At 44.1% G+C, this 25,037-nt stretch overlaps 1 protein-coding gene across 1 annotated transcript; it reads right to left on the reverse strand.

The window, feature by feature from the left end:
• Window positions 1-580: 580 nt before the first annotated feature.
• Window positions 581-24,081, reverse strand: LOC135084068 (uncharacterized). Its single transcript, XM_063978808.1, has 18 exons — window positions 23,923-24,081; window positions 23,387-23,583; window positions 22,429-22,535; window positions 17,162-17,261; window positions 16,364-16,495; window positions 15,228-15,371; window positions 14,505-14,634; window positions 13,532-14,100; window positions 12,672-12,793; window positions 11,389-11,490; window positions 10,523-10,628; window positions 9,602-9,721; window positions 7,097-7,227; window positions 4,640-4,738; window positions 2,426-2,711; window positions 1,924-2,043; window positions 1,258-1,390; window positions 581-773 (listed from the first exon to the last, which is right to left on the reverse strand). Exons 1-18 carry the CDS (start codon window positions 23,979-23,981, stop codon window positions 581-583), a joined length of 2,850 nt encoding a protein of 949 aa, XP_063834878.1. The 5' UTR covers window positions 23,982-24,081.
• Between the last annotated feature and the right edge of the window lie 956 nt (window positions 24,082-25,037).

A 25,037-nucleotide genomic window follows, 5' to 3' on the forward strand; every position in this document is an offset into this window, starting at 1 on the left:
GGGGCCTGTCATACCTCAGCGGCTCGCCCTTGATGCGGCCGCAGGAGTTGTTGGAAGGCGACCGGCTCTGCAGCCGGCCAGTAGCGGTCGGTGGCCTGGTGTCTGAGTGGCTCGGGGCCTGTCATACCTCAGCGGCTCGCCCTTGATGCGGCCGCAGGAGTTGTTGGAAGGCGACCGGCTCTGCAGCCGGCCAGTAGCGGTCGGTGGCCTGGTGTCTGAGTGGCTCGGGGCCTGTCATACCTCAGCGGCTCGCCCTTGATGCGGCCGCAGGAGTTGTTGGAAGGCGACCGGCTCTGCAGCCGGCCAGTAGCGGTCGGTGGCCTGGTGTCTGAGTGGCTCGGGGCCTGTCATACCTCAGCGGCTCGCCCTTGATGCGGCCGCAGGAGTTGTTGGAAGGCGACCGGCTCTGCAGCCGGCCAGTAGCGGTCGGTGGCCTGGTGTCTGAGTGGCCCGGGGCCTGTCATACCTCAGCGGCTCGCCCTTGATGCGGCCGCAGGAGTTGTTGGAAGGCGACCGGCTCTGCAGCCGGCCAGTAGCGGTCGGTGGCCTGGTGTCTGAGTGGCTCGGGGCCTGTCATACCTCAGCGGCTCGCCCTTGATGCGGCCGCAGGAGTTGTTGGAAGGCGACCGGCTCTGCAGCCGGCCAGTAGCGGTCGGTGGCCTGGTGTCTGAGTGGCTCGGGGCCTGTCATACCTCAGCGGCTCGCCCTTGATGCGGCCGCAGGAGTTGTTGGAAGGCGACCGGCTCTGCAGCCGGCCAGTAGCGGTCGGTGGCCTGGTGTCTGAGTGGCTCGGGGCCTGTCATACCTCAGCGGCTCGCCCTTGATGCGGCCGCAGGAGTTGTTGGAAGGCGACCGGCTCTGCAGCCGGCCAGTAGCGGTCGGTGGCCTGGTGTCTGAGTGGCCCGGGGCCTGTCATACCTCAGCGGCTCGCCCTTGATGCGGCCGCAGGAGTTGTTGGAAGGCGACCGGCTCTGCAGCCGGCCAGTAGCGGTCGGTGGCCTGGTGTCTGAGAGGCCCGGGGCCTGTCATACCTCAGCGGCTCGCCCTTGATGCGGCCGCAGGAGTTGTTGGAAGGCGACCGGCTCTGCAGCCGGCCAGTAGCGGTCGCTGGCCTGGTGTCTGAGTGGCTCGGGGCCTGTCATACCTCAGCGGCTCGCCCTTGATGCGGCCGCAGGAGTTGTTGGAAGGCGACCGGCTCTGCAGCCGGCCAGTAGCCGTCGGTGGCCTGGTGTCTGAGTGGCTCGGGGCCTGTCATACCTCAGCGGCTCGCCCTTGATGCGGCCGCAGGAGTTGTTGGAAGGCGACCGGCTCTGCAGCCGGCCTGACGGCGAGCCGGCCAGTAGATGATCGGTAGCGCTGGTGTTGGATGGCGAATGACTTCGGAGGCGACCTATGGAATATACAATAAGGTTTAATGTTTTACAGTTAACGACATCTACGTTAAAGGGACGGAACACACTTATCAACCCGGGAAGGGATCGTAACCGTATCAACTCGAGGTGTATTCTTTGTATGAACGCACACTTATCCGCACCGTAAAGTAAACTCGTCGCCTCGCGGTTGACAGATCGCGAAAGGCGATACGGTTTTGATCCCTTTCCGACTTGATAAGTCTGCTATGAGCTGATGGACAAAAATGTGAAAATCACGCATCATCAAGCTGTCTGACTTGCATGCAGAATGTAAGCTAATTTCTCTACTTCATCATCATTTTAGCCATAGAATGTCTACTGCTGATCATAGGCCTCCCCCAATGACTTTCACAATGACCGGTTGGCAGCAGCCTGCATCCAGCGCCTTCTGAGGTCTTTATGAGGTCGTCGGTCTACCTTATCCTTTACTTGCCTCTGACAAATCAGAAAGAGATTCGAGTTCATACAGTCTTCTGGAAAACCTGCTTGAGACAGACAAGTAAACATGTACCTGTGGAGTTAGACGGTGAGTGCGGCCTCATTCTGCTGGTGGACGGAGATTGTCTATGGGCGGAGAGCCCGCCTATGGCTGCGGTGGTAGGCGAGTGGAGCATGCCGTCTTCTGGGAAACCTGTTGAAAATACACAATTATTTAGACAGGTTTAGACCGATTTTGATGTCATTATACGTCGCTATTCCGCTTATACAAGTTCAAATTCTTCAGAAGTATTTCCTTTCAGCGCATTTACATATTTATAAAAAACATAGCTTAAGACAGCAAATAGCATAAGATCTCGTCTGTACCTCTACCCAGCAGGGCTACTCCGTAACACCATTACGTAGTTTAGGGTCTATTTGTCACTGTCGCTCGTGCTAGCATCTAGCTTAGTGCGAGAGAGATGAAAACATTCGAAATTTCGGATAACGTTTTTGGCCTGCCATTGCCGTTGCTGCCCTCGCCTTACTGGGCGCTTTTTGCCCAGTTTCTAGGTTTTAAAAGAGTCAATTCTCACCTCCATTGTCGCTGCTATCCGCCACACTGGCGTTGCCTCTCCAGTAAGCAGCATTCATATCAACATGCACCGTGGGCGTGGGAACTTCCGCCCAGTTGCCGGGCCACTGCTCGCCGTTCGCCCAGTTGCCGTTGCCGCCTTCGGTAGGCGCCCAGTTGCCGTTGCCGCCCTCGGTAGGCGCCCAGCCGTTGCCGTTGCCGCCCTCGCCCCATTTCTGGGCACTTTCCGCCCAGTTTCTGATGTTGGAATTGTCCACCCAGGTTTCGCGTTCTTGCCATTGATTTTCCTGGAGGGAGAGATGGGTTATAGGTATGAAAAAGATTGGGCATTTGAAATATTTTTCATGACATTAACGGCGATCGTTACGTTTCACCAGCTCCAGTTTTTTCGGAAACAGTCGAGGCGAAATATAATAAAAAACTCAATTAGATAATCGGTTTGAAGCCGCGGAAGAATGTACAAGTTTGAACAACTCCCGGCTCCGTTTCATTGGGCTCCGAAGACACCGTCGGGCTTTAGATAAGATAAGATAACATTTATTTCCAAGAATATGGTGATCATAGTGGTTTGATCATAAAATAGATACATAGTTCAACATATTTTGCCATTGATTGTAGGCGTAGAAATATAGGTACTTAATAAAGCACATTTCAGTGATTAAAATACAAATAAAGCGATTAATTCCGATTCCATTATTATGTCTAGGTCGCATCACGCATATCTATTTTATCACACAGTGTTGCTGTTAGTGACATCTCGTTTGCTCAGTTCTTTGTTGCTGTATTCCGCTAGGTATATTATCTTTATGGGTCAAGGTGGGTTAGTAAATAAGTACCTGCGACGCCGGGTAGTGTCAATCGACCGCAGGCACTGTGTACGTGGCGTTCACTGATACAAGAGTGGCACTGCTCTTGTCATCATCATTTCAGCCACAGGACGTCCACTGCTGAATATAGGCCTCCCCGAATGATTTCCATGAAGGCCGATTGATAGCGGCCTGCATCCGCGCCTTCCTGCTACCTTTATGAGGGCGTCGGTCCACCTTGTGGGTGGACATCCTACGCTGCGTTTTCCAGTACGTGGCCTCCCCTCCAGAACCTTGCTGCCCCATCGGCCGTCAGTTCTGGGTACTATATGCCCTGCCTGCCACTTCAGCTTGCTAATCCGTCGGGCTATGTCAGCCCTTGTGGTCAGGCTGTAAGAAGGTTAGTAAATACCTGCGGTTCGCCCATTGCCACTTCAGCTTGCTAATCCTTCGGGCCATGTCAGCTCTTGTGGTCAAGCTGTAGTTTAGTAAATACCTGCGGTTCGCTCTAAGGCGCGACGCCGGGTAGTGTCAAACGACCGCCGGGAGTAGAACTCCGGCAGCGCCTGCTACCTTTATGAGGTCGTCGGTCCACCTTGTGAGTCTTACGCGGCGCTTTCCAGTACGTGATCTCCACTCCAGGACCTTGCTGCCCCATCGGACGTCAGTTCTGCGTACTATGTGCCCATTGCCACTTCAGCTTGCTAATCCGTCGGGCTATGTCAGCTCTTGTGGTCAGGCTGTAAGATGGTTAGTAATACCTGAGATTCGCTCCAGGGCGCGACGCCGTTGTGGTCAGGCACTGCGTACGTGGCGTCCACTGACACAAGAGCGGTACTGCTCTTGTCATCATTATCATTTCAGCCACAGGACGTCCACTGCTGAACATAGGCATTGGTCGGCCGTTTGGTGTAGTGGTTCAGAACGGACTACTATACCGAGAGGTCCCGGGTTCGATTCCCGGCCGGGCAGAAATTGAAATGAATTTTAATTTCTGTGACGGGTCTGGGTGTTACTATGTATAATATGTATGTATTTAAAAAAAAAAAAGTATATAAGTAGTATATCCGTTAAGCTAGCACCCATAACACAAGCATATTAATTGCTTACTTTGGGGCTAGATGGCGCTGTGTGAGATTGTCCAAAGATATTTATAGGCCTCCCCCAACGATTTCCACAAAGGCCGGTTGGTAGCGGCCTGCATCCAGCGCCTTCCTGCTACCTTTATGAGGTCGTCGGTCCACCTTGTGGGTCCTACGCTGCGCTTTCCTGTACGTGGCCTCCACTCCAGAACCTTGCTGCCCCATCGGCCGTCAGTTCTGCGTACTATGTGCCCTGCCTGCCACTTCAGCTTGCTAATCCGTCGGGCTATGTCAGCCCTTGCGGTCAGGCTGTAAGTAGGTCGATACCTGTGGTTCGCTCCAAGGCGCTACGCCGGGTAATGTCAAACGACCGCCGGGAGTAGAACTCCGGCGGCGCCGGTCGATCAGGCTCTCCCGTTCACGGTCCTTATGTCAGGCACTGGTAGGCGGGGTCTACTGATACAAGAGCGCTGCTCTTGGCATCATCATCATCATCATTTCAGCCATAGGACATCCACTGCTGAATATAGACCTCCCCCAATGATTTCCACGAAGGCCGCTTGGTAACAGCCTGCATCCACCGTCTACCTTGTGGGCGGACGTCCTACGCTGCGCTTTCCAGTACGTGGCCTCCCCTCCAGAACCTTGCTGCCCCATCGGACGTCAGTTCTGCGTACTATGTGCCCATTGCCACTTCAGCTTGCTAATCCTTCGGGCTGTCAGCTTTTGTGGTCAGGCTGTAAGATGGTTAGTAATACCTGCGGTTCGCTCCAAGGCGCGACGCCGGGTAGTGTCAAACGACCGCCGGGTGTAGAACTCCGGCAGCGCCTGCTACCTTTATGAGGTCGTCGGTTCACCTTGTGGGTTCTACGCTGCGCTTTCCAGAACGTGGCCTCCACTCCAGAACCTTGCTGCCCCATCGGCCGTCAGTTCTGCGTACTATATGCCCTGCTTGCCACTTCAGCTTGCTAATCCGTCGGGCTATGTCAGCTGTTGTGGTCAGGCTGTAAGAAGGTTAGTAAATACCTGTGATTCGCTCCAAGGCGCGACGCCGGGTAGTGTTAAACGACCGCCGGGAGTAGAACTCCGGCGGCGCCGGTCGATCAGGCTCTCCCGTTCACGCCCTTTGTGGTCAGGCACTGCTTACGTGGCGTCCACTGATACAAGAGCGCTGCTCTTGGCATCATCATCATCATTTCAGCCATAGGACGTCCACAGCTGAACATAGGCCTCCCCCAATGATTTCCACGAAGGCCGCTTGGTAACAGCCTGCATCTACCTTGTGGGCGGACGTCCTACGCTGCACTTTCCAGTATGTGGCCTCCACTCCAGAACCTTGCTGCCCCATCGGTCGTCAGTTCTACGTACTATATGCCCTGCATGCCACTTCAGCTTGCTAATCCGTCGGGCTATGTCAGCCCTTGTGGTCAGGCTGTAAGAAGGTTAATAAGTACCTGAGATTCGCTCCAGGGCGCTACGCCGGGTAGTGTCAAACGACCGCCGGGAGTAGAACTCCGGCAGCGCCTGCTACCTTTATGAGGTCGTCGGTCTACCTTGTGGGTGGACATCCTACGCTACGCTTTCCAGTATGTGGCCTCCACTCCAGAACCTTGCTGCCCCATCGGCCGTCAGTTCTGCGTACTATGTGCCCATTGCCACTTCAGCTTGCTAATCCGTCGGGCTGTCAGCTTTTGTGGTCAGGCTGTAAGAAGGTAGATACCTGAGGTTCGCTCCAAGGTGCGACGCCGGGTAGTGTCAAACGACCGCCGGGAGTAGAACTCCGGCAGCGCCTGCTACCTTTATGAGGTCGTCGGTTCACCTTGTGGGTTCTACGCTGCGCTTTTCAGTACGTGGCCTCCACTCCAGAATCATGCTGCCCCATCAGCCGTCAGTTCTGCGTACTATGTGCTCTGCTTGCCAATTCAGCTTGCTAATCCGTTGGGCTATGTCAGCCCTTGTGGTCAGGCTGTAAGAAGGTTAGTAAATACCTGCGGTTCGCCCATTGCCACTTCAGCTTGCTAATCCTTCGGGCCATGTCAGCTCTTGTGGTCAAGCTGTAGTTTAGTAAATACCTGTGGTTCACTCAAGGGCGCGACGCCGGGTAGTGTCAAACGACCGCCGGGAGTAGAACTCCGGCAGCGTCTGCTACCTTTATGAGGTCGTCGGTTCACCTTGTGGGTCCTACGCTGCGCTTTTCAGTACGCGGCCTTCATTCCAGAACCTTGCTGCCCCATCGGCCGTCAGTTCTGCGTACTATGTGCCCATTGCCACTTCAGCTTGCTAATCCGTCAGATCTTGTGGTCAGGCTGTAAGAAGGTTAGTAAGTACCTGTGGTTCGCTCCAAGGCGCGACGCCGGGTAGTGTCAAACGACCGCCGGGAGTAGAACTCCGGCGGCGCCGGTCGATCAGGCTCTCCCGTTCACGGTCCTTATGTCAGGCACTGGTAGGCGGGGTCTACTGATACAAGAGCGCTGCTCTTGGCATCATCATCATCATCATCATTTCAGCCATAGGACATCCACTGCTGAATATAGGCCTCCCCCAATGATTTCCACAAAGGCCGGTTGGTAGCGGCCTGCATCCAGCGCCTTCCTGCTACCTTTATGAGGTCGTCGGTCCACCTTGTGGGTCCTACGCTGCGCTTTCCAGTACGTGGCCTCCCCTCCAGAACCTTGCTGCCCCATCGGCCGTCAGTTCTGCGTACTATGTGCCCTGCCTGCCACTTCAGCTTGCTAATCCGTCGGGCTGTCAGCTTTTGTGGTCAGGCTGTAAGAAGGTAGATACCTGTGGTTCGCTCCAAGGCGCTACGCCGGGCAGTGTTAAACGACCGCCGGGAGTAGAACTCCGGCGGCGCCGGTCGATCAGGCTCTCCCGTTCACGCCCTTTGTGGTCAGGCACTGCGTATGTGGCGTCCACTGCGAATTAAAATACATAAAAAATCAATATACTACTCGTATGCTCTAATCAGAAATGAGTGGAACCAATTTTCAAAAGGCCGAGTTTACAAGGGGAGAAGAGATGGAACGCGGAATGCGACAGGCAACAGCCAATGCTTATGTCCCGTGTGTGTTCCCCACTTAAATGCCCTTATTGTCTACCCTTCTGGTAGGGAAAGCCCCACATAACCCACTAGCTACCGCGGATGGTGGGAATGCAATTTCACACATTTTGCTGACGATAAAATAAAAGAAAAGGAGAGAGGACCTCATATGGCGATGTGGACGTCCTGAAGACATCCACATTCCATGAATCCACGTGAAGACGCCTATTCGCTTAGCTTTACCTCGTAATTTTAACTGTTCTGTATTAATTTGAACTGTGGAAACTTTGCTGATCTCTGTCCTATTTTTTGTGTGATTATTTGTCTGTATATCAAAATTGTTTGTTTCCCTAAGGGCTGATTTTTCAATCGTCGGATAACTTTTAACTGAAGAATAAGTTTGGCACATGACAGTTTCAGTATGGGAAATATGTCAAAATGACAAGTTTATTCTTCAGATAAAAGATAACTGACGATTGAAAAATCAGCCCTAATATAAATAAATAAATAAATAAGTAAAACTGATAGCCGTTAGGACAGAAAAATTCTCGGGTGACTAGGACGAACGAAGGTGAAGACGTAAAGTGGTAGATTGAGAAGAAATGGTGATGGTCGCGGAAGCCCCTGGATGCAGGACCGGTCGTTTTGAAAATCCTTGCGGGGAGTTTTTATCCAGATGTAGATGATATTATATTGAAACAAACGAAGCGAGAATGTTATTTTGAACCTCATTGCCCAGTAACAAAGTCCACAATATGGACAAATTGTGTTCTATTAGTACTATAGTCTGGTCCGGGAGCACGTAGAATTTTGTCCAATGACCCCAAGCTACCCATCCTTATCGCTCGCGCGTAATTTATATTGCTGTCGCGACTGTGCGACGGGCGCCCGCAGTGAGTGTGCGAGCGTGACAGCAACATAATTACGCGCGAGCGATAAGGATGGGTAGCTTGGGGTCATTGAACAAAATTCTACGTGCTCACAGACCAGACTATAGACAAATAATGTTTTTATGCAGAACATTAAAACGAATGAACGAAACAAATGCAAATTTTGAACCTTATTGCCCTGTAACAAAGTCCACAATAAGGAGCATTAAATTCAATCAAAGAATTCAAATTCAAAGATCAAGTAAATGGCAATGCCAGATTTTGTATTGAAGGTGGTGTAGACGATGTGGTCGCCAGCGTGAGGAAAAGAGAAGTGAAAACACTGAAGTCTAGTTTTGAAAACCGATCCCGGCGGCAGGCGTGCGGGCCCTACCAAAGATGAGTTGCGACTGTCAAGTAAAAATGATTTTAGGAACACCGCACGATTGCCCCCCAGATACGCTCATTTATTAAATAACAATAAAGCTTGATAACCAAAGGGTCCTGAACGTACATAAGGTAAGTAAATACAAGTACATCATACAGGTAAGTGTTTGCATTGCTTATTTACTCTAATTGATTACTGAAATGACCATAGTTAGTGATTTTAACCAAAATGAAGACGCCTAATCTGTTAGTTTTAAGTACAAGAAGATAAGGTGTGTAAATAAAGTCACAAAGTGATCAGGCGCTTCCTATATTTGTTTTCCATTATTTTACATTATTTATTCTACTGTTATACATAAACAAATGAAATATATTTTAACGATTTTACTTTATTTTTCAGGTTTTATTTTACAGGTTTTGCAGCAGTGTGGCCATCGCCAACAGGTGGCGTCTTTTTTTTTCGCGCGGCCATCGACCAAACTTTATTTTTTGATTACAAAATAGTGTAATAAACCAAACTTATTATGGCATGTATACCTCTAAACTCAGTCTGAACTGAGTTACGAGCATTAGAAGTTTGATGATTTTCATACTAGATTTGCTTTTTGCGCGCAAGTTTTGTAAGAAATTGCAACAAAATATTGCGCTATTTTTTTATTGCGCTGATTCTGCTGCATACTGATGTCTGGAGCCTATAATGGATGGTATTGTTTGTTTACACATACAATGTCACTATTTTGTTGCAATTTCTTACAAAACTTGCGCGTAAAAAGCAAATCTAGTATGAAAATCATCAAACTTCTAATGCTCGTAACTCAGTTCAGACTGAGTTTAGAGGTATACATGTCATAGTAAGTTTGGTTTATTACACTATTTTGTAATCAAAAAACAAGGGTTGGTCGATGGCCGCGCGAAAAAAAAAAGACGCCAATTTCCGGCATTGTCTTTTCTTTCTTTCTTTCTTTAAATGACTAGTTTATTTTAAATTATTACCTGAGTTCATCTCGTCCAATGCGTTGACGTTGCTGTTGAGGTCTCGCGGCGCGTGCAGCGGCGCCCGCAGCTGCTCGGCCGTCGGCGTCTTGCTGCGGCCGAGCTGGCTGGCGGGAGCGGCTATAGCAAAATATTTTTTATTAGGTACAAACAATAACACATCAAGCTAAGTACTGTGGAATCTTATGTTTTTTTATTTACAACGAGGAAGCTCTTGGCCTGTATCTCACCTGATGGTAAGTGACGATCAGGCTGAAAGTGGAAGCGAGCTTCACCCGGAATCCTTAACCACGGAGGAACTGGCTATCTTAATCAACTCATTGTTGTTATAGCGATAGACTTAGGTAAGATGGTGGTAGCTAGCCAGGCGGACTTAGAACAAGCCCTACCACCAACCAAGCCGAACAGAAAAATCTGTCCCCACTGGGAATCGAACCCGGGACCTCTGCGTCTGAAGCAGGTGATCTTACCACTAGACCACAGAGGCGGTCAATGTCGTTTTGAAATAGGTAAGTGCTACTTTAAGACAGTCAATCACATTTATTTATTCACGCCCCTCTTTCTTACAGGGCACTCCGACAAGACAAGTGGCACTTTTTCATCGCTTTGAAAATCGAATCCGTTCACGATGCGAAGTAACTCTATACAAATAAACGCCGGAGAAAAGGCCTTTCGAAATTATGACCGTCGTGTTTTGCCACTTGTCGGTGGGACTGTTCATAATCGAAGAAGCGTTTGCTCTATAAATAAATAACCTTTAGAGCTCTGGCGAATTTATTATTACTACCACAACTTTTGAACGTATCATACCTATCACTTATTGTATCATAGCGTCGACTACCAATGATTTTTTAAAAGATGTTGTGGCTTATAGAGGGTTAAAACCTTACATGAAGGTGAATAAATTGATTTTATCTATACCTGCAGGTTGAAGCCTCGTGGCCGAGCGGCTGCGCGGCGCGCGCGCGGTATTACGGCGCCACACTCGGAGGGTAGTCTCGTGCATCGCCGGGCATTCCTTTAGCACCTAGGTGACAAATATTACGTTGCAAGTAATCATTCGTATAGATGACCCAAGCTGAACTGTCCCACCAAACTCAATGACAGGGGGGCGCTACCATCGTTCAACTATATGGTTTCCAACATGGCAAAAATCGGAACCAGCGATCCGGTATTGACGGTGGCGCCCCACTATCAATGTCATGCATAGGACAGTTCAGTATTTTGGAACTATAAAGATGATTTGATGAGTGCTACTGACAACGCCACTCTTGTGGCGGAGTTTTGGGCTGACACTGTGTAGGTTTGTTGTCGACACGAAAAGAAGAAGATTCGTAAAGATGCAAAGTCAAAATTTCTTTATTTGTTTAGACTAATAAATAGTTCTTACAAATCGTCATTTTGCTCTTAAGGAGCCTCTACATGTCTCATAATCTTTTTACCCTACCAGCGCTTCGAGACCAACATTTGGCAATGCTGTTATTGTTTCACTGTATGTGTATAAAATAAATAAATAAATGCCTGCTAACCTACATAAATTAAAATAAAGCTTCAAAAGACAATCGAGCTGTAGATCCTGGCTACATAGGAGTTGCAGCGGTGAGAACGAAACCTCTCGTTATTGAATAGTCTTTTTTCTTCATATACCAAGGTTAAGTGCCGTTAGTAGTCAGCGTCAAATAAGTAGTGACAAAAAAGTGGCCAAAAAGGCTACTTTAGGTGTCACGAGCTATTTGACGGTGACTGTACAGTGAAATATGAATCAAGCCAGTAAAACAGGAACTCACTTGGACCACGTGTTGGTGCGGCGAATGTCGGACGTCTGTGTCGCCTATTTGTAGCAAAAGGTCGCCTTCCCGCAATCCTGCGCATCTGCTGCGATCCAATACCTAAAAAGATAAATTGAGTTTAATGATTGACCCACCAAACGTTGTTTTACATCTAGGCTAGGAGATAAGATAAAAAAAATATCAAAAAAAATAACAGGCTCTAAATGTGAAAACATGTTAAGAGCGTTTACGCGAAGCGCGGCGTTTCAAGGGGCATCATTGGAAAACATTCGCGCACGGTGCTTTTTAATAGTTTTCAAATGTTTATAGCAAAACAATAACAATGAATTATATATCGTTTCAAAGTAAATATTTTAAAGAAGATGTTATTTTATTATATTAAGCTATTTTTATGTTGAATTAAAGAAGAATAATGGTGTAAAAATTACTTTGATTTTTGGGTATTGCAAGTTCTTTGAATTTGTGATTTCTTATTGTAAAATGCTTAAATCTAAGAATTTTCTCAACTAACTATTTGCCTAATGACCTATGCTATAGGATATAAATGTTTTTTATATCGTTTTCACAGTATTTTTATAAAAAATTTCAGCTTGTAAACTGACGCTAAAGTGGAAATTTGAAAACCTGTGTGGACTTATCTTGATATAATTCTTAAATACTATACTAATCGAAATATTTTCTCAACTAACTATTTAGACGACGAAATTGCCTAATTATTTATGCCTATAACATATTTGTAATGTAACTGGTTAATGATTGTAACGGGTTGAAAAAGTACTGTTTTTGCGCCAAACGGCGTAAACGCTCTTAATGGTTATAAGTTTTCTAAAATGTTAGTCTACATAGTTTTTACACTGTATTGTTTTCCTTGTAAAACAAAAATAAAATAAAATAAATAAAACTTCATTTGACCCAAAAAGAAAATTCAAAAAGACAGAGATTTAAAACTATACATAAACAGATATTTTTGTGCCAAAAAGGGGTTTGAAATATATTTTACGTCCTATTCACATATCTACAAAATTTTATAAGAATCGGTTAAACGTTTCGGACGAGTTTAGTTACAAACACAACGAGACACGAGAGTTTTATTAAAAGAGAAAGATATGTACCTACACTTGAAATCAAAAGAAAGTCTCTTTCAATGTCGAAGGATGAAATTGTGATGTTTTCGACGACAAAATCCCAAAAATTGCCATAAATTCTTGAACCTCTGATACTTTACAGTGGGTCTTTGATTTTAGATCAAATGACCTGATGATAATGCGGTGTAAGCTCACCTTCTTGACCTTCTGCCCATGCACGCTGTCGGCGATGGTGAAGCCGAAGCCCGCCGCGCCGCGCCGCAGCGTCAGTAGTAGTTCTCGACCCGCCTCGCTGCCTAGACCGCGAGGTTGGTGCTCTGTAGGACATACAATGTTATTTAAAACACCTATATATTATATGTATTTTGTATTGTAGAATAGAATAGAATATTGTTTATTTGGCACAATACACAATACATGATATAGGCACAATACAAGATTAAAACATCATAGAAAGAACAAAAAAGAAAAATAAAATAGATTTTAAGTGCCCTGTGCCATAAAGGTCCCTGACTCAGCATTAGTCGTGACAAAGATGCCACGACACTGATTTTCAGCAAGGACCTTTGGGGCACTGGGGTCGCCGTAAAAAAAAAAAAAAAAACAAACACACAGATTATACCTACTACATAAATACAAACAATAAAATCATAAAACAAATATTAAAAGTAAAAATAAAATTATCGATAATCCAGTAGAATTACTGGATTATTACTGCGCGTGCGCATCCTTATTATAAAGTGATATGTGGCCCCGACTGCCACGTGTCTTTGCGCCGAGTATAGTTGCGTCCGCAGTAGGTATCACTACTCTAATGAAGGGTATCTATCCCCTTTGCACTCACCAGTGGGCGCCACTGGCGAGTAACAGGACTTGCATCTACAGTGGCGCCACTCTAGTGAGAGCAATTTCTATAGTTCTCCTGCCACTTCCATCTCAAACGACCGGGACACGAGGACACTGGTTATTACTGTTGAAGAGTTGTCTAGTTGTCGACCCCTGGGCGTCCAGGTCAAATAATAGCCTGGGCGGGATAGCATCTACGAGTAGATTACCTGTAGCCAGCGATAGTAGATGGTCAGCAGAAGGACAGCGGGGCACAGGTGGTCCCTCGCTCTCGTCTAAGAAAGGTCGTGGTCCCTGGGCGTCCAGGTCAAAGGACCGGGACATCAGACGCCCCTGTGTGGGACTGTGAGAGTTGTCTGTTTCCATAGCATCTACGAGTAGATTACCTGTAGCCAGCGATAGTAGATGGTCAGCAGAAGGACAGCGGGGCACAGGTGGTCCCTCGCTCTCGTCTAAGAAAGGTCGTGGTCCCTGGGCGTCCAGGTCAAAGGACCGGGACATCAGACGCCCCTGTGTGGGACTGTGAGAGTTGTCTGTTTCCATAGCATCTACGAGTAGATTACCTGTAGCCAGCGATAGTAGATGGTCAGCAGAGGGACAGCGGGGCACAGGTGGTCCCTCGCTCTCGTCTAAGAAAGGCCGCGGTCCCTGGGCATCCAGGTCAAAGGACCGGGACATCAGACGTCGCTGGGTGGGACTGTGAGGCGTCACTGGAGAGTTGTCCGTCTCGTCACGACCCTGGGTCGGGTCTACATGGTTGGGAGAGTCCAGGTTGAATCTGAAATAAGTTTGTTAAATATTGAAGGTTGTAGTTAGAAAATTGTGGAATGGAAATCAGTCTGTAAACATCATAAGACCATCTTTTTATCATTATAATTTACACTGGACGCTTGCCATTGCGTTTAGCGGGCATTCAACAGATTTTCAATTAAGTAGGCGAAAATATAAAATTTGTCTTTGCCAGAGTATGGCATTTGTAAGAGTATGGCATTCGCACAAAGCTATGGGGGAATCGCGTTTCGACTAAGAGATAAATATATGCGAACATCAGGCCTCCTAAGTGCGTCTGGCCAGCGTGGAAAGTGTAGTCAAAATCCGCCATTTGCTTGGTTTAGAAAGGGTCGTACTCCTGCAATGGAGATTATAAGATAACGTACGTACAACGGGGCTTACGTGACTCACCTGGTCCTCAGGGCTCTGGTTAACTGCTGCATAGCGACCGCGTCGGAGGTGGCAGGAGTGGTGGCGTCCACCGCAAGAGTACTTAGAACTCGAGTGTTCGGGTCTTCGGAGTCGAACGATAGCGGGTAACCTGGGGGAAAATATTTATTTTAGCTTATAAGAATCGTGCATTAACTAGACGAAAGAGTCCTCATACTTGCATACTTGGACAAGTTTATTCGTCCAAGGATTGAAGGCTCAAGGTAACCCAAAGGGTGAAGGAGTGAGCTATGCTCGGAGTTTCCCTGTGTGAATTAGAAATAAGGACATCCGCAGAGTTACCAAAGTAATCGATATAGCCAGCAGAAATGCCCAAACTTAAGTCACAGTGAGCAGGGCACATAGCTCATATAACTTATGGCAGCTAGGGTAGAAAAGTTGTCGAGTGCAACCACGGGCCGGAAGACATACTGTGGGCCGGCCTTCCACTAGTAGATGGACCGCTTTTTTTAATTGTTATGAAGTTGTTTACCTCAGCTACGAGACAAGGTCACGTATCCCTGACAAGATGTAGCGTGACGTCAGACCCCGGCGCTATGGACTGGAAAAACTACGCGACGTGAGAGTGCGAGACCCTGGACTACTCGGTTGTTGACATGAACTTGCTTTACATCAGCAAGGAGGCAAGGTTCTTCTTCTTCTGTTTGTGGCCAGATCTGGGATATTTGAGGCAAGTTTACTCACCCCTGACAAGATGTAGCGTGACGTCAGACCCTGGAGCTATGGACTGGAATATCTGCGCGACGTGCGCGTGCGACAGTCCCCGGACGGCTCGGTTGTTGACATGAACTTGCTTTATATCAGCAAGGAGGCAAGGTTCTTCTTCTTCTTTTGTTTATGGCCAGGTCTAGGATATTACGACCATCAAAGTGACCTTCCCAATGAATTCGAAGCAAGGTTACTCACCCCTAATAAGATGTAGCGTGACGTCAGAGCCAGGCACTACGGACTGGAAGATCTACGCGACAGGCCGCGGACCGCTTAAACTTGCTTTGTATCAGCAACGCGACAAGGTCACTCACCCCTGACAAGATGTAGCGTGACGTCAGACCCTGGAGCTATGGACTGGAAGATTTGTGCGACAAGCCGCGGATCGCTTAACTTGCTTAGTATCAGCAACGCGACAAGATCACTCACCCCTGACAAGATGTAGCGTGACGTCAGACCCTGGAGCTATGGACTGGAAGAACTACGCGACGTGCGCGTGCGAGACCCTGTACTACTCTGTTGTTGACATGAACTTGCTTTATATCAGCAAGGAGGCAAGGTTCTTCTTCTTCTTATTTTGTTTATGGCCAGGTCTAGGATATTACGACCCTCAGAGTCACCTTCCCAATGAATTTGAAGCAAGGTTACTCACCCCTGACAAGATGTAGCGTGACGTCAGACCCTGGAGCTATGGACTGGAAGATCTGCGCGACAGACCGCGGACCGCTTAACTTGCTTTGTATCAGCAACGCGACAAGGTCACTCACCCCTGACAAGATGTAGCGTGACGTCAGACCCTGGAGCTATGGACTGGAAGATCTGCGCGACAGACCGCGGACCGCTTAACTTGCTTTGTATCAGCAACGCGACAAGGTCACTCACCCCTGACAAGATGTAGCGTGACGTCAGACCCTGGAGCTATGGACTGGAAGATCTGCGCGACAGACCGCGGACCGCTTAACTTGCTTTGTATCAGCAACGCGACAAGGTCACTCACCCCTGACAAGATGTAGCGTGACGTCAGACCCTGGAGCTATGGACTGGAAGATCTGCGCGACAGACCGCGGACCGCTTAACTTGCTTTGTATCAGCAACGCGACAAGGTCACTCACCCCTGACAAGATGTAGCGTGACGTCAGACCCTGGAGCTATGGACTGGAATATCTGCGCGACGTGCGCGTGCGATAATCCACGGACCGCTCGGTTATTGACGCCTACCACTACATCGCCGGGACGGAGAGCTCCTGGAAGAAATATTCTGGTTATCTCATCATCATTAAGTCATTTCTAGGCTAGGTTGCACCATCTTACTTTAACTATAATAAACATCAAACGTCTGTCAAACCTGTGGTCAAACTCTTTACAAAAAACACCGGTTATTGTTACGGTTAAAGTAAGATAAGTCTCCACTGTAGGAATAAATAAATAAGTCATTTTAAGTTAATGTATTATTATAAAATTTATTCTCTAATAAATAAATTAATTCGTTTTAAATAAATAAATAAATATCCTTGGACATTTTACACTGCGCTTCTAGTCCCAAACTAAGCAAAGCTTGTACTATGGGTACTAGACAACGGATATAAACATACTTAAATACGACTAGGAGTACGACTTTATCTAATTTATTAGAGGTAGGATTTGGCATTCCCCACGCTGGCCAGACGTCTTGGGTAGGCCTGATGTTCGCATATTAAAATATCTCCCTTAGTTACAGTTCAGGAAGAGTAGGGAGTGAGTTTAGTATCCATGGTCAAGTTGCGTTTTCATGGTGTTTGTCAGCTCTTTGGATTTTTGATTTGAAGGGTTTTATACTTTTTAGTAAAATAATAACTGGTCTGGCCGTTCTCGGGTTTTGTGCGTACATTTACTGCATTATTATAGATGGATTATGTAATGGATGTTTTTACCGTCTATCCAAGCTGGACTGTGGGGCACAATACTGCGTATCTGGAGGTAGCCTTCTGTTTCTGGAATGCCTTCAGCGCCGATGAGAGTGAAGCCCAAGCCCTGGAATAAAAGAACACGTATTTACAGTCACATGTCACATCACATCAGACTAGCTTAGATATCATTGTTTATTGTAAAATAAGTTAGTATTATATTACGTTTACATGATATGCTAAGGTATTTATTTATTTAGTTTTTTTATTTATTTATTTTATTTTATTTAATTTAATTACAAGGTTAGGCTTATAATCTAACATTTCTTATATCACTAAACATAAAAATGTTTGTTGTGACATTGCACATTCATCGCAATAGCTTATAAGTATAAAAATTAATATTATAGGAAGGCGGTAGGTATCAATAAATTTGCCAGCTGGAGGTGAGTCGCACGACGCGATACTACGTCGACTCGGGTCGAGCGTTCCGCTAGTTATTTTTTTGCAACGTACCTACAGGGTGTCTTCATGTTTATGTAATACAAGTTATACTTGTTCCAAAGAAATATATATTTTTTTATTTTATTTTAGTTAGTAAACTAGTATGACTCTGTGTAAGATGTGTAATAAGTGCATAGTTTGGTCAGAGGAAAGTTTTGTTATAGTTTTAGTAATTTATATTAAGGTAGTTAAGGGTAAGTTTTATCATTGTGTTATGTTATTTGTAGTTCAATTAATATTTATAGATTAGGTAGATTAATGGGTATTTAGCAACACGACGGTATGTTGATTATAAATTATTATTATAAAAGAACTTCCTAAGTATAATTTTTATATTTTTAGTGTTTATTTTTTCTTTTATTTCAGTTGGCAGGAGATTAACCAGTCTCGGAACGATGTACTGAGTGGTTCTTGCACCGTAGGTATTTTTAGCAGATATAGTTGAGACCTTTTTATCTTTTACTTTTCTGGTTAGTTTATTATGTTTTATTGGCACGCGTAGTTCTTCTCGATGATATTGTTCTGTTAGCAAGCTATAGTATACTTTTTGGTGTACTGGTATTATTCTACAGTGTTTAAAGAGTTCGTGATAATTATCTGCAAATTGGCGTTTAATGTTTTTAGGAACTATTAACTTTAGAAATCTGAGTTGTATGGAGTATATTTTGTCTAGGTATGTTTTATATGTACGTCCATAGCTTGTGATGCCATACGAGATAATTGATTCCACAAGACATAGGTACAGGTTTCTTAGAATTGTATACGGTATTTTATTCTTGATGTAATAGAATTTTGATAGGATAACTCTTAGTTTGTTTATTAAGGTTTCTATATGGCAGGCCCAGTTGAACCGATCGTCAATGATTAGGCCAAGGTATGTCTGCTGGCTAACCCGTTCCACGGCTTCGCAGGAGCATCCCGGTTGTTCAACGTGCAGGCAATTATGATTATGAACCAGTAGGCGTGCATACTTGCTTGGTTTGTTGTGACTGGAGTGTATATGTATCATTTTGGTTTTGCTAGCGTTTAGAACCAGACCCATGTCGTGTGACCATTTACATAAGTTTGTAAAATCATACTGTAATTTCCTTTCTGCAGTTGCTACATCTCGATCCGCCGATATAATGCAAGTATCATCCGCAAATTGGTACAAGGAGCACTCAGTCACGATTCCCGGAACGTCGTTTACATATGTCAGATAATTTAAGGGGCCTAGTACGGAACCCTGTGCCGTGCCTTCCGTGATGCTAATTGGCCGGCTGTACGTTTCACCAACCTTTACCACATATTTCCTATCTTCCATGTAGTTCTTGCACCATTTCAGTAGGGGACCTCTGACTCCGGAGTCGTCCAGCTTGTCTATCAATGTGTGGTGTCGCAACGTGTCAAAAGCTTTGCTATAGTCGATAAAGACAACTAAGACATGTTTCTTATGACCTAGATTTTCGTTGATTTCATCAGTAAATTTTGATAGTAGCATAGTTGTACTTTTGTTATTACGGAATCCATACTGCTGATCATTAAGTACGTCATTGGTTTCATAAAACGATGTAATTAGTCGACATATGTATTTTTCAACTATTTTATTAATTGATGGTAATATAGTTATTGGCCGATAGTTGTCATAGCAATTGTGAGGTCCTTTTTTATATATAGGTCTAACTATACCTTTCTTTAGGCTATCTGGATAAGTACCTGTTTTTATAGAAGTGTTAATAAGATTTGTTATAACTCCTACAATGTTTTCTAATATGTGATTGATGTCTATCATACGTATTTGGTCATGACCTGGTGCTTTGTGTATGTTTATGTTTTTTATTATTTTACTGACATCTTGCCGGGTTGCCTTTTTAGGGTATATAGATCGGTCTATCCTACGAGAGTATTGTGCTTTGTCTAGTAAGGGTCTGTTACATGTTGGCAAAATGGACTTTACGTTACGGTCAAACGATTGAGCAAAATTGTCAGATAAAATAACTTCACTTATACCGTCAAAAGCCCTACTGATGACGTCATCCACCGATTTAGTTATTCTTCCAGCTATTTTATTTAATATTTTCCACATTTGCTTAAGATTATTCTTATTTTTGGTTATTAGTTTGTTATAATATTTATTTCTAGCATCGTTAACGATTTTATTAGTTTTATTGCGTAATTTATTGTACTCTAATCTTAATACCATATTGTTCACGTCTTTTTTACACTCCTTAAAAAGATTGTCCCTGGCGAGACATGACGAAATTACTTTATTATTTATCCACTCTTCTCTTGTTTTTTTAATGTTACCAACCCTAGTTATTTTTGATTTTTCATAACATTCCTGAAGGCTAACTTCTATATAGTTATAAATTTCGTTAGGTGACGTCATGATTTCCGCGTCCTTCCAGTCTATTTTATTTAACTCTTGTGACAATACCCTATGGTCAAATGTAGTAAATTTGGGCACACTCTGTATTCGCTGCATTCCAAGGCAGGATAGCACGATCATGCGATGGTCCGCCAGTGTGGTGTCGAGCGCGGCGGTGAATAGGTCCCCTGTGTGCATGCGACAGAAAATGTGATCAATACAGCTTTGTGTAATTTTTCGATTTAATAGTTCTATTCTAGTGTATTCAGTTATCCCGCACAGTAGACCTAGATCCGCCAGTGTGTTGAGATACCTATCGCTGGTGCCATTATGGATTCGAATGTTTATATTAATATCTCCCATAAGTATTACATCTTTGTTATTGGAGTAACGAGTTAAGTGGTTTGACAGTTCGCTTAGGAATATATCTTTATTACAGTTAGGTGGTCTATACAGTGCGTATAATAATATTTTGCTGTCTTGATACCCAATTGTTGCAATTAAGCTCTCGCAGTGTAAGATATTATCAGTTATTAATTCGATTTTTATTTTATTGCTGGCATAGATAATGATACCCCCACCCTTTTTATTTTTTCTTAATTTTGTGTACATTGTATAGCCATCGATTTCGTAAAGACTTTTTACGTTTTCTGATATACCCGCCTCAGTTACAATTATTACATCTAGATTATTTTTAACATTGCTAATGCTTTGCAACAGATTTGAAAAATACTTGTACAAGGATCGTATGTTTACATGCATAATACTTAAGTGATGAGGGCTAGGTAGGTAGTTAAAGTACGTAGTTAGGTTTGGTACATTTTTAAGTTCATTTATATTGGAGGCCATTTATAGAGGAAGTTGTAAGCAATTAGTATTTATAATATGTAGCCAAATATGAGTATTTAAGAATACGAGTAGGAACCAGATAAGATACTTATTCTTTCTTTACAATTCCTGTTAGTTTTTTTATATCTTCAGTATTGCGAATATGTAGTACCTTCTCCTTGTCGTCCTTTCTAGCCAATATTTTTCCGTTTTTTTGCCAGATGTATTTGAATCCTGCGTCCTTGAGATTTTGCTTAGCTTGCCAGAGGAGTTCTTTGTTGAAGTTGGTTAGGGCCGGTCTTATGATAATCTTATCGTTTTGTGTATTATCTTGTATTTCTGGGGTTATATCCTTGAGTATGATACTCGTCGTGCGTGCACTTTGGAGCCACAGGTGTTGTTCTTGTTCGTCAGTAAGTTCTATCTTGATGGAGGATGCTTTTCCCTTATAGGTATTTATTCTGCTGGCAGATTTCACCAGTTTTGTGTCAAGTTTCAGTTTTAGTGCAATTTTTGAAACAATCTGGTTTATGTTTTCTTTTTGTTGTGGTGGTATTCCTACGATTTCTACGTGCTTACTTAGTTGACTTTGCTCAAATTCACTATGTCTCTGCTCAAGGGCTGCAACTCGTGTTTCAAGATTTTTGTTATTATTTGATAGATGCTTGTTTATATTTTCTAAATTCTTTACCTTCTCTTTTAACTCTCTGTTCTCTTGTTCTATGTAGCTCATCTTGTCCGCGTACAGTTCTAAGTTTTCATTCAGCTGGCGGAGCTCTTTTTTGATGGCTCGTTCAACTTCGATAGAGATGTCACTTAGAAGTTTCTTCACATCAATGGTAGGGTTAGCAGATTTTAGAATAGAACTCTCGGTATCGTCTTCCTCGTCCTCAGGAGCTATGAATGATGACCTTGGCGGGGAATCTTGTTGGCATTCGTTACAGGTCCACTCTAGGTTGCTAGTGTTACGAAGTGCCGAGATTTGTTTACTAGACAATCCTGAGCACTCGGCTTTAGCGTGCACCAGCTTATCACACTTACTGCATTCCAGTCCTGGTGAGATTTTTGTCACTGTGTTTTGGCACTTATCACATCGACGTAACTTAGATTTGGGCATTTTATTCAAAAGAGGGTACTTTTGCGAGAGCGATCGGAACTTCACACAACCTCTACGTGCTAGCGACTTGCGATGAATGAGTTTGCCGTTGTACAACGGTGACAAAATTAAGTTTTCCAAAGTTTTGGCTAGATGTAGTCCTGTACTTACAGACTGATGTTAGAGAAATCGACCCAGGTTTTAATAAATATTTTGGGTAATATGGACATTGGCAGTCGCTTCACAGTACTTTAGTAAATTTTAGCTGCCCCTTGAATAAACCAAAGAGGCCTTAATCACTTACCCGCTACATACCTGAGTGCTTCTGTTAAATTTAGCCGTCCTTAAAATAAAGACAGGTGGACCGACGATCTGGTAAAGGTCGCGGGAAGAACTTGGTTGCGGGCAGCGCAAGACCGTTTATTATGGAAAACCTTGGAGGAGGCCTTTGTCCAGCAGTGGACGTCATTTGGCTGAAACGACGAAACTCAAGCAGCTGGGGTTACCTTCTCTACATACCTGAGTGCCTTTAGTGAGTGAGAGAGTGAACCTCTCGCCTCTGAGTTCTCCTGTAGGCGTCCCTCCATTGGGCTTGTTGTTGGCATTGTTCTCCGCTGCGTTCTTGGCTGGAACGAAGAATTAATTTTAGAATATGATAGAAGCTATGCAACGAATAAAACGATGACACATTCTGGAGATGGAAAGTAAGAATTCTACTCTTATTGTCTATAATCTCAGAACAAATCTGTTTCTCATAAAAAGAATATTATAAAATTGGTTGTACAATTGTTGATTTGTGATGAGAAGGCTCCTTCTTTGGAGGTAGATTTGAATATTAAGACGTGTGAGAGAGATGAGAGGTCAGGCAACACAGCTCAAGCTAAACACTGTGGCAAGCACAATTTTGAAATTTACGCTAGTGCAATATTTTTAAATACCTACTTACTAAATTCTTACTATACTACTCGTATTATATTAAAAAAAATGCAAACAGTACACCTGATCATATGCATAACATTTTTTTTTACATGGAGTGAGCTTACTGCTCATAACAGTACTGTAGCATAATAAGCAGTTTCAGATTATACTATCGCACGCTCAATTGGGTCGATTAATCCATGCTTTTACTTCAACATGGTAGCAATTTATCATTCCTAATTCCTTGGAAAAACTAGTTATGTTATAATAGCTTGGTTCCAGACCGTAACGAGGCGTTACCATAACTGTATAAACAGTAGCGTTCCTTTTGAAGATTATAAATACGTAAGAACGATCACCCATATGCTAAGGATTGTTCTAGTGTTCCTTAATAACCGTAATTAAAGTCTACACAAAACTGCAACCACCTATTAATTATACAATTATTCTCAGCTGAATTCTAATGTTTACATTTTCAAAAATGTTTTCCTTTTTTTTGTTTCATAAGCAATTCGTAACTAAGTTCTCATTAAAATATTTTATAATGATGTTGAATTACCTCTCAGTCTAGCCTGCAATACAGGGTTCTCGTACTGAGTTCTTCTGTTTATGTGGTCTACATAATATGACCCGTATCGTTCGTCCGTCACTCGTTCCCAGCCATAAGGCAGTTCATCTTCACCGCACTCTCCGAGAGAGTGTTTCCGTACTCTTGCCAGGCGAGGGTCTAGCCAGTGGGACGTTCCAGTGTTGTGGCTGAAAAATAACATATAAGTTGTTGAAGTCACACAATTCTTAAGACAATTTTTTTTAAATTCTTAAATAGTGCACCAAGTTTTTTTTAAATCAATGCAAATGAAATTCTTACAATAACTTTGGAATTGTTTTTAATACATAGAAATTATCTTTTCTTGATAATAATAAATCCACTGATAGCTTATGAATACCATAATTTCTTTTGTTATACCTGGTAGGTACCTACTTGTATAAACATTGAGATTTAACCTAGAGAGAAAAACCTTACATTGTTATTACTCATAATAAGCAGTATTAAGATTTTATCCCACTGAATTTTCATGAACACAAACAAAATACCTTTTAGATTTCTTTCCAAAGCACATCATCACAAATATATCTTTTTTCGCTATGCACATTTGATACAACACTTTACAAGTTTCACTAGTCGCATACTACATGCGTTATAGCAAAATTTGCATGTATATGCAGTTTTCAAGAGAGGGAAAGCCCAACATTCTTATATACTTCCATTATACGAACACTGAACCTCGACTATGCAAAGATGCTGTTGAACTAACAGACTAATTTTAGATTATTTACTTTAAAACATTGTTTGAACTACTAATCTACCTGTCGACGTCTGTGCTCTATCAAATCGGGGTTATAAGAGCAAAAACATAATGTATTCTGCAAGTTTCTCCTGATTGAAATTGTAATTATGTTACTACATTTCAATCATTGCAGCAGACCCAGTAACATGAAGTTGTCAATGAAAACTGTGTTGAATCTCTTTGAATTTGGGTTGTAAGTGATAATTATGTACTTACTCTATAAAGTAGACCTCCCCAGTGGGAGTAAAAGCCTTCTCCCACATAGGGGGAAGTGGCCCAAGGTTGTATTCATCTTCATCATCCCTTTTGAGACCAGGATCACCCACTCTCACACCCACCACTGAACCTCCAACTGTCCCAGCAGTTCCTGAGCTATGTGTTGAAATTCCAGCAGACGAAAGTCTATCAGAATCCATCGAATTTTGGGCCATTTTCATCAAAAAATAATATGTAATGTTCCAACACTCCACAAAAAGTTTTAAATTTTCAAAAATAGAACATATTCATAAAATCACAGATAACACTTTTTTTCTTTTTCTAACACTGTCATCGCCGAGGAATTCACGAAAACAAAACAATAACTGCATGCCAGTGACCACGTATGAGTCATTTTGAGGTCTGTCGACTCTTCACTTGTCGGGTCGTGTTTTCTACCTGCACTGCAATAATAGATTCCACGTAACAACTAACTGGATTGCGATTCGTCTTCCGTTGGACCGTGTCATAATCTCGGCGAGTTCAACCCGTTGCAGTTATCTGCAGTGCAGGTGCATTGTAACGAACTTTAACGTAAATGAAAACAACAAGCATTTCCCACGTCCTAACGTCAACCGTAACGGTAAATGTGAATACTAATTTCTA

This window comes from Ostrinia nubilalis, chromosome 25 (assembly GCF_963855985.1).
Source record: "Ostrinia nubilalis chromosome 25, ilOstNubi1.1, whole genome shotgun sequence".
Taxonomy (NCBI): domain Eukaryota; kingdom Metazoa; phylum Arthropoda; class Insecta; order Lepidoptera; family Crambidae; genus Ostrinia; species Ostrinia nubilalis.